The sequence below is a fragment of the Oratosquilla oratoria genome, chromosome 1 (genome assembly GCF_046742065.1).
Source record: "Oratosquilla oratoria isolate Oo_2021 chromosome 1, ASM4674206v1, whole genome shotgun sequence".
NCBI classification, from domain to species: Eukaryota; Metazoa; Arthropoda; class Malacostraca; order Stomatopoda; family Squillidae; genus Oratosquilla; species Oratosquilla oratoria.
The window spans coordinates 53,147,237-53,157,236 of record NC_134777.1 but is presented as its reverse complement, the minus strand read 5'-3'; the positions used below and the strand labels follow the sequence as shown (position 1 = coordinate 53,157,236).

At 40.9% G+C, this 10,000-nt stretch overlaps 1 protein-coding gene across 1 annotated transcript in view; it reads right to left on the bottom strand.

Moving 5' to 3' along the window:
- Positions 1-10,000, bottom strand: part of LOC143023543 (uncharacterized) — a 136,028-nt gene that overhangs the window by 103,289 nt on the left and 22,739 nt on the right. The window contains exon 2 of the mRNA XM_076182947.1: positions 8,892-8,933. Coding sequence (XP_076039062.1) covers positions 8,892-8,928 — 37 coding nt within the window. The 5' untranslated portion in view covers positions 8,929-8,933. The remainder of the gene's footprint in view (positions 1-8,891; positions 8,934-10,000) is intronic.

Sequence of the window (10,000 nt, the reverse complement as noted above, 5' to 3'; positions counted from 1 at the left end):
ATGACCGATCTATGGGTAATGCTGTGACTTTACACGCACACACACTCCCAACTCCCCGCCCACAAGAGTTGGAGTAACGACTCGAAGCGCAGCGATGTGTGTGTGTGTTTGTGTGTGTGTGTGTGTGTGTGTGTGTGTGTGTGTGTGTGTGTGTGTGTGTGTGTGTGTGTGTGTGTGTGTGTGTGTGAGTGTGTATGTGTGTGTATATATATGTGTGTGTGTATGTGTGTGTGTGTGTGTGTGTGTGTGTGTTTGTGCGAGTGCGTATGTGTGTGTGCGTGTGTGTATGTGTGTGAGTGCGAGTGTGTGTGTGTGTGTGTGTGTGCGTGTGTGAGTGCACTAAGAACATTACCAGAATACATAAAAAAAAAAACTGGGTAGAACAGTCGGAAACCAAAATTTTCATATGAAAATGATAGTTACACAAAACTATGCTGGAAACCTTAGTCCCACTCACCCATCTCATCACATCACACAAGCACAATCAGCTGAAAAAAGGAGCTTGATTTATATATACAACCTACCATCTATACCATAGAATACATCCACACAAAAACACATTCGTATCCAGATTATCATATAGCCTCCAAAACTCATTAGTTCAAGAACTCCCTCATTACGACATCATCCTAACAGAGAAAAATCCTCTCAAAAGAAACAAGAACCACTGTAACACGCTTGTGTTTAGGACACCAACCAGCTGTAGAAGGGAGCCAGCATAGAATAGGCCTGGCCACAGGATCAAACTGCTCTAGATGCAATTTCTACGCAGAGCATACTGGACATCTCATCTTCCACTGACTAATACTAACTATCCTTAAACAACAACACAATGTTTCTTCCATGAATGAACTATGGGCTTGTCCAGCGGCCGCTGACGGTTACCTGGTGACCATGGGTCTCCTGCACGAGAGAGGACCAGGGGCAATGGGATGACTGACGTATACATACATCCACATTTACATACATACATACATACATACATACATACATACATACATACATACATACATACATACATACATACATACATACATACATACATACATACATACATACATACATACATACATACATACATACATACATACATACATACATACATACATACATTCTTAAATCTTTTGCCAATGTTCGCCTACCATACCTTCAAGCGATTTTATTCAACTGATGGACCTTGATGGACGCTCGTTTTGTAATTGTTATCCTGGTTGACCTCCGGCGATTTCATTCAGCTGAGGGAGTCCTCTCGCACCCAAAAAGGTGAATTATTGTTTTCCCTAAAACATTCAAGGACCACTTCAACTCGCGATGGACTCGAGAAAGGTGTTAGATACTAGGTCTTCTCCCCATCCTAAGTTATGCAAATATAACCTTTAGACGTTGCCGTAAGTGTGTAGTTTTGTGTTCGTATACAGAAAGCTAAACCGAATGCTCACCAACTAAAGTTTAATTTCTATACTCAAATTAAGAAATAAAATGCAACCAGATTTATTATGGTAACTTGACATGTTTACGCAATTAAAAGAATAATGTCTCCTAACAAGATGTGGGCAGCCATAAGACTTTGACTAATAAAAACAGGACGGACAGTGATGTAAGATAAAGAGCTGTTGCAGAAGACACCACCTTTGCCTTAAGTATTCAGACAATTAGCACAAGGGGCAGTTCCCGTTAGCCGTTGCAAAGTTATGGCGAACTCAACGTTCTACAGCTAGAGGCTAAGGTAAACAGGTTTGCTACAGATCTGGCATTCAAGTCTGCGAACTAGTTCAAGTCAATTTGGAAGATTCATGAGTTGGTCACGCTCTCTTTTGCACTTTGCAAATATATCCATTTCAAATGGTAGTTCTGCATTTAGCCATAGAAAACCCTACCACATATGCCAGAACAAAATCATGAAATGGCCTTCTCATAATGAAGAAGTGGTTAGAGAAATGGGAGAGATGAGCTCAGGCAAGGAACCACAGCATACTTTTAGGAGTCTCTCTCTCTCTCTCTCTCTCTCTCTCTCTCTCTCTCTCTCTCTCTCTCTCTCTCTCTCTCTCTCTCACGCACTCACTCACTCACTCTCGTTCACTCTCTCACTCACTCTCGTTCACTCTCACTCACTTTCACTCACTCTCTCTCTCACTCTCACTCTCTCTCTCACTTTTACTCTCACTCTTTCTCTCTATCTCTCTCTCTCTCTCTCTCTCTCTCTCTCTCTCTTTCTCTCTCTCACTCACTTTCACTCTCTGTGTCTCTCACTCACTTTCACTCTCTGTCTCTCTCAATCACTCTCACTCTCTCTCCCTCTGCTGACCACCTTGAGAAGGAAAGCGCAAAAGTGAGTAGGTTCCAAGCGCTGGCCCTGTGGAACTCCGCTGGCGGCTGGCTGGCTGGCTGGCTGGCAGGCCAGTGCCATCCGGAGACCCCCTCCTACCCCCGCCCTTCCCCCGGTGATGCAACTAGACTGACGAGTGGCGTTTTGCAACACAGGTTCCACCAACACACCGATATCGCCGGCGCCTCGGTCGGTCCTTTGTCCTCTAACCTTTACTTTTCCTTTGCGTCCTACTCCTGCTCCCCCCCCATCCTCTTCTTCCTCCTCCTCCTCCTCCTCCTCCTCCTCCTCCTCCTCCTTCTCCTCCTCCTCCTTCTCCTCCTTGGATAGGTGGCAAAGGGAACACAGGCTGAGGGAAATACTTTTATTCCTAACTAGTTTCGTCTGAGTGGCTTCTTCAGAGGAATAATATTCGAAGTCAGGCTGGCCAGTTTATCCATAACAAGAAAGGGATGCGGCAACTTGTCTTGCCATAACACCAATCAACGTCGCTTGCCAGTGGGATGAGTTGTCCGCCGCTAGGTCGCCACTGTCGGTGGACGAATTATCCGCCTGCTGGTTGTCTCGTGGATGAGTTGCTCGCCTGGGTCAGGGGCTTTATGCATTTTGTTCATGATAATGATGCGTGCTGCTGCCTTAGTCCATACCAGATCCCTAGTCCTCTTATTGATGTTTTTCTGGATGGTGATGAAAACGGACTCCATCACCTTTCTTTCTTGCCTGGTGAGATTGCCCACTATTGTTTTTGCTTCATCAAATTTTGGTAAATGACCTTGTTCTTCGACATGATTAACTAACGCACTGCTTATCCTGTGGTGTTTAACATCTGCTTTATGTTCTTTTAGCCTAGTGTCTAGGCCCCTGCTAGTTTCACCAAAGTATTTTTTATCACATCCTCCACACGGAATTTCATAAACTAAACTGTTCTTATTTTTTGTTGTGTCTGGTTTATTTGTTACTAGGTCCTTCACTTTCTTACCAATAGATGTCACAAGTCGAATTTTAGAGGATGACATGAATTTGTCAAGGCCTCCTGTTACAATAGGGTTTGGGACCACCCAATACTTAATGTCGGCTTTTTCTCCTTTGTTGCGTAAGATATTACGGGTTTCCTCTTCCAGCTTGCAAAGTAATCCCTTAGGGTACTTGAGTCTTTCAAAAGTCGACTTTATCAAATTTATTTCTTCTGGTAAGAATTCCTCGCTACAAATTCAAAACGCTCTCAGAAAAAGCCCTATCGCCATAGAAGTCTTTGTCCTCCTATCATGTGCATTATAAAAATGAATGAAGTAATTTTTAATCGTCGGTTTCGTGTAAACTTTGACATTACATCCTGACCTTCCTATCACTGTGTCTAGAAAAGGTAAAAAAGGTAATTGTCCGTCTAACTCACTTTCGACCGTAAATTGAATATTAATATTCACACTGTTGAGCTTAGTAAAATTTCAATACATATATATATATATATATATATATATGTATATATATATATATATATATATATATATATATATGTATATATATATATATATGTATATATATACATATATGTATATATATATGTATATATGTATATATATGTATACATATATGTATATGTATAGATATGTATATATATATGTATATATATATTTATAAATATATATATATATATATATATATATGTATATATGTATACACACACACACACACACACACACACACACACACACACACATATATATATATATATATATATATATATACATATATGTGCATATTTACACATATAAACACATATATTTACATATATAAATACACATATTTACATATATAAGTACATATATTTACATATATAAATACACACACACACACACACACACACACACACACATATATATATATATATATATATATATATATATATATATATATATATATATATGTGTGTGTGTGTACATATATAAATATTGTTTTTCGGGTACATATAATCTCCCTAATGCAAATTTGTACTTTTTTTCTTTGCTTTTACCTACAACCAACATTTTGTAATTTAAGACTGAAGCAAAGAGGATCCAGCAACCCATACACGATCTTCATTTACGAATTTTAAGTCGTCGACGACCTCAATCGTTTATAGTGGTTTTACACGATTTGGAATTTTTTTACATTGTAGAGAAGAGCTTCGTTGGATTCTTCATTGTGGTGGCATTCTTTTACTTGGTTTATTCTGTCTGTAGTTAGTTAATTTCTACTGTTGAGACAAGTTTATGTGAAACTATACATCATTTATCCAAACGAAGAAAATTCTTACTCAATATTATGCTATTTTTGTTTGTATTTTTTATTCTTACTTATCAAAATTGTTTATAGTATTTTTCTGTATAAAATCTAACGCAATACAATTTAAAAAAAGTAAACAAAAAAATTGGCGTATTATTAAAAAGAATGTTCGACTCCATTAAATAAACGCAGTATAATTATGCAGCTGTGGCCTTCGCTTTTGAAAATCTCGTGCACTTTTATCAGCTTTGTATTGGAAAATAACTTATTTTTTGTAATATTGCATAAACTCAACATTCCCCTTAGGATTTATTTGTAGATTCAGGAATGCAACAGGATTTCTACTGTGGGCTACACATAAGATTAGGTTAATGAATGGAGGTGAGAGGGTATTGGGTAGAGAAGGAAGGGGAGAGGGGTAGAATTCGGTGGCGGGGGAGGGAGAGTGGAATGGGGAGTAATTGTGGGCTATATAGGGCAAAGGCCGGGAACTCCTCTTGGGAGGACCGGTTCGTTTTTGGCGGTCATGCACACACAAGTGAGAGGGAACAGAAGACGTAACGAAGGAGCAAGTGAATATATCGTCGTCAGGGAAGAGAGAGAAAAGCAAAATCAAGGGGAAGAGAGCCATGGGAGGACGTATAACATCCAATGAGCGAAAAGTGGGGGAACACTCAGGTTGGTATGGGAGTGGGGTTATTAGGGAGAATCCAGGGATGGTTAGGGAAATGTGAAAGGGGAGGCTTGGACTACGTAGGGGCAAGGTGAAAGGTGAACGGGAGAAGGTGAAAGGTGACACCTGAGAATCGGGCTTTGATTGAGGCAAACAGGTCACCTCTACACGAGGGGGTTGAACCCATGGTTGCTGAGAAACATCTCCAAGACTGAATAAAATCGTCTGGTGTCAGCCAGAGTAAAACATATCAACTAAAAACCTTCCTAGAAAAGGGTTAAGTATTGTGGCAGCAGCATTTCAACCTTATCAATTCAAGGGATGGTAAGGGTCGTAAAAGTCTTCAAATGGTGAGCCACAACTATGTAATAATAGCTTATTCATAAAACAACACCATCCCTCGTCTCTCAAGGGAGGTAATGAGCGGAGGGGTGGGGTTAGCGGGGTAGGTGGGCCACAAGCGTGAGGTCGATTCCGAATGGCTTGTTAACGATAAGACATGTGGAACAAAAGGTCAGAGGTGGAGGGAGAATGCTGCCTGGCAACTATTAGGAATAGATGATGATGATGATGATGATGATGATGATGATGATGATGATGATGATGATGATGATGATGATGATGATGATGATGATGATGATGATGATGATGATGATGATGATGATGATGATGATGATGATGATGATGATGATGATGATGATGATGATGATGATGATGATGATGATGATGATGATGATGATGATGATGATGATGATGATGATGATGAACTTGAATTATCATATGGCCTTAAAAAAATCTGTAAAAAAAACAACAAATAAAAATAAATCGTGCTAACTCGATCGCTTCTGAAGGGCGTGCCATGGAGATGGAAAGAACAGTCTAGAATGATAGTTAGAATAAAAGGAAAAAGTGCCACCTGCCACGCAAGGGGTCACATCAACACTTTGTCCACGCTCCCTTTCCATGGTCGACGTAAGTCAACGTTTATGTCTAACTAACGTTTTCCACCTGACCGACATAAAAACTAACACTTAGATCTAGTGCCTTTGGTAGAACTCTGACGATTGCCAACGTTTAAAACTTCGTGCCTCTACTGGCACTGAAATTAGAATTCGATTGGTTCACACTTCATCATGGGGACAGTGAATGGTGTCTTGTTCCCATGGCTATCCCAGCACAAAGGGCTCCCGAAATTCTCTCCATACATAGGGTACATCGTTCTTACCTAATTGTCACCAAGGGGGTACCATGGAGGTGGGTAGTATAGTGCCATCCGATAAAGAAGTAGTTAATAGTCTAGTATCAATGTCACACCGAGCCTGGACCCCATACCCTCCTTCCTTCACTTTCTCCCTCTCTCGCTCCCTTCTTCACTCACTCACTCACTCACTCACTCACTCACTCACTCACTCACTCACTCACTCACTCACTCACTCACTCACTCACTCACTCACTCACTCACTCTCTCTCTCTCTCTCTCTCTCTCTCTCTCTCTCTCTCTCTCTCTCTCTCTCTCTCTCTCTCTCTCTCTCTCTCTCTCTCTCTCTCTCTCTCTCTCTCTCTCTATCTCTATCTCTCTCTCTTCTCCATCCGCCTCACTCTATTCTTCTACCTAGCCGAACAGCAATCACTCCTTGAAGGCAACTTGTCCTTCCTCAACTTCCCCTCCTCCTCTCCCTTCCACTCCTTCTCCACTCCCCATCTTCATCTCTCCTGCCCCCCCCCCTCCCCCTCCCACTTCAACCATGAGCATACTGTGGTAAAAGGGGAAGAAAGAGAGCGAAGGAGAAGAGTAGGAAAAGAGGAGGAAGATGAGGAAATGATGGTGAAAGAAGGGGAAAAGTAGAGAGAGAAAGGGAGGAAGTAGAAGACCAGGAGAAGGAGAAAGAAGAGGAGGAGACAGAGGAAGAAGAGGAGAAAAAGAAAGGAAGAAGAGGAGGAGAAAAAAGAAAAGAAAAACAGAAGAAAGAGGAAGATGAGGAGAAGAGATAATGGAGAATGAATTGGAGGAGGAGGAGGAGGAGAAAGAAGAATGAAAGAATAGGAGGAGGAGGTGAAAGAAGAATGGAAGAATAGGAGGGGAGGAGGAAGAGGAGGAAAAGGAGAAAAAATGGAGGAGCTGGTTGGTGGTGGTGGTGGTGATGATGATGATGATGATGATGATGATGATGATGATGATGATGATGATGATGATGATGATATAGGAGTTAGAAAAGGAAAATAAAGAAATAGGATGGGGAGGACTGGGAGGGGAAGGAAAATGGGAGTAGGGGTGAAAAAATAGGAACGCTTCGGAAAGTGGAAAGAAAATAAACTGGGGGTGGGGGGGGTGATAGTTGTGCGGACTGGCCGTCCTGCTCATGAGAAGTTGCCACGGAAATGAATAAAAACATCTGGTGGCAACCAGGATGAAAGCAAAATAGCAGCCGCAATGGAAGAGTCTCAGGGTGAGGGATAGGAGAAGACATGGTGGTAGGTGTCGGTGAGGTTGTGGCTGGAAGACTATCCACTGAGGAAGAAATTGTAACCACATTGAATACTACGTCACTATTTAAATACCACATATGTTCCAGAATATTCTATTCATTTTATAAGTAGTGTTTCATATTACAGGATAAAGTAACATCTTGTACAGGGAAATATTCAGTAGAATACTACTGGATGCTTCAAAACTTTTCATTGCCATTGTACCAGCAACGGGATGGGGAATGTGGGTGGGGGTGAGGTGAAGGTTCCGAATGTCATTGGGTGACCCGGCGTACAGAAACGGACATAAAAACATGACCCAGATTATCATGGAATAGTGCCTGGATGATCTTTACAGCATGGATACATTCCCAAATATTGTACAATATTCACCCAGGTGGTACTTTTCCTGTTAATCTGGTTGACATCAGGTTTTTACCTCCTTGGCAGCTCCCCATACTTTTAATTTGTCGTTATACCATTGAGTTGCCACAGGCTATTAGAAACCAACACGACAAAACGTGTTACTGCCCTCGTTTCAAGAGTTCACAACTTCACCTTTGCCCATAGTGCTCAGGTCAGCAGGTTACTCGGTAACGCGGTGGTTACTCTCTTCTGACGCAATTGCTATTACCACAGTAACTGCCACCGTCGGTGTAGTAACCGGCACGTCTCTGTTGCAACGTAATTATAGAGGACGAAGAGGTGAGGTGACGTTTCTCAAACGTCACGAGTGACGTCATTACGTGGACGTTCCTCCTCTTTCTCCTTTTCCTCCTCCTCCTCCTCCCCTATTTCGCGTCTTCCTACTAAACCTCCCTCTGTTCTCCCTCCTCCTCTTTTATCACCTCCTTTAATTTTTTTCCCGTTTTTCTCCTCTCATTTTTTCCCGAATTCCCCATCCCTCCCTCATTGTCCTTTTCCTCTTCCTGTCTCCTGATCCTCCTTCCCCTCCTCTTTCTAATCTTCCTCCTCCTCCTCCTCTTACTCCCTTTCGTTCATCTTCTCCGTCTCCTCCATCTCCTTCTCCTCCTTCTCTTACTACTCCTTTTCATTGTCCTTCTCCATCTCCTTTTCCTTCTTCTCCTCCTCCATCTACTTCTTCTCTTTCCATATTTTTTTAACCCAGGAACAAAATCACAAATGTTGAGGTGCTGTACTCACCTTTTAGGCCTGACGAGGAGGATCTCCGTAATATCATGACCCCTGCAAAGAGAGAAAAAAAAGTCAGTTACGGGCAAGTTCTTCAGGCCAAGAGATACGTCATTACAAAGCATCTCAAATTACTATGTTTACCGTTTAATTCGTAAAAAAAAATAATAAAAAACAAACAAATAAAAACAAATAAACAAACAAACAACAAACAAACAAACAAAAAATGAATAAATAAACAACAAAAATTAACATAAGACGACGACGACGACGACGATGATGATGGAAAAAGTAAACGCCATTTGTTGAAGAAGCCCTTGTCAAACATATGACATTTTTCTCGTTGAAACTTTTTCAAATATTTGATGAAACGAAACCAACTGCGTTTCACAAAAGTTGCACCCTCAAATGGTGTCGAGTCTGTCGTCAATTACCCTCTTTTAACATTCAATTAAATTGTATAGCGTTCGCCATAATAAAATCCCTAAGACTCAATACCTCAGGGAATTAAATTTTTTTCAGATATTTGATGAAACGAATCCAAGTAAGTTTCACAAAAGTTTAATTCTCAAATGGAGTAGAGTCTCTCGTCAATTGCCGTATTCTAACATTAAATAAAATTGTGTAAAGTTAGCCAGAATAAAGTCCCCAAGCCTCAATACTTTAAGTAATGAAACGAGACAGCTTTTACAAAATCTGACTTAAGAAAATATAGAGCATTTCTCTAAACTGGCTGAGATCGTCTAGTATTTACACGAGCAGAATCTGTAAAGATAACTAAATCCATCACAGAACTAATCCAGTGGTGTGTACAGTCGAGAAAATGAATTACTTGATACTTTCTGGTGCGAAAGAGTTATGGCGGTATTTGCTAAAAACAAACATATTCGCACAAACGAACGACCGGGTTTTTTCTTTGTTTATTTTTGTTACTAAAGATTGGCGGATACATATTCAGTTGTGCGAAAATTAAAAACCTTTTAGTATCAGTAAATGGTGGGAATGTGTCGACGATCTTATGCGCCCAACTGTACGTGATACATCTTGCTCGTGTGACCGAGTATGTATTAAGGTCTCCAGAGTTTCTATTGACTACCCGTTCTGGTTATTCGGTAGAAAGC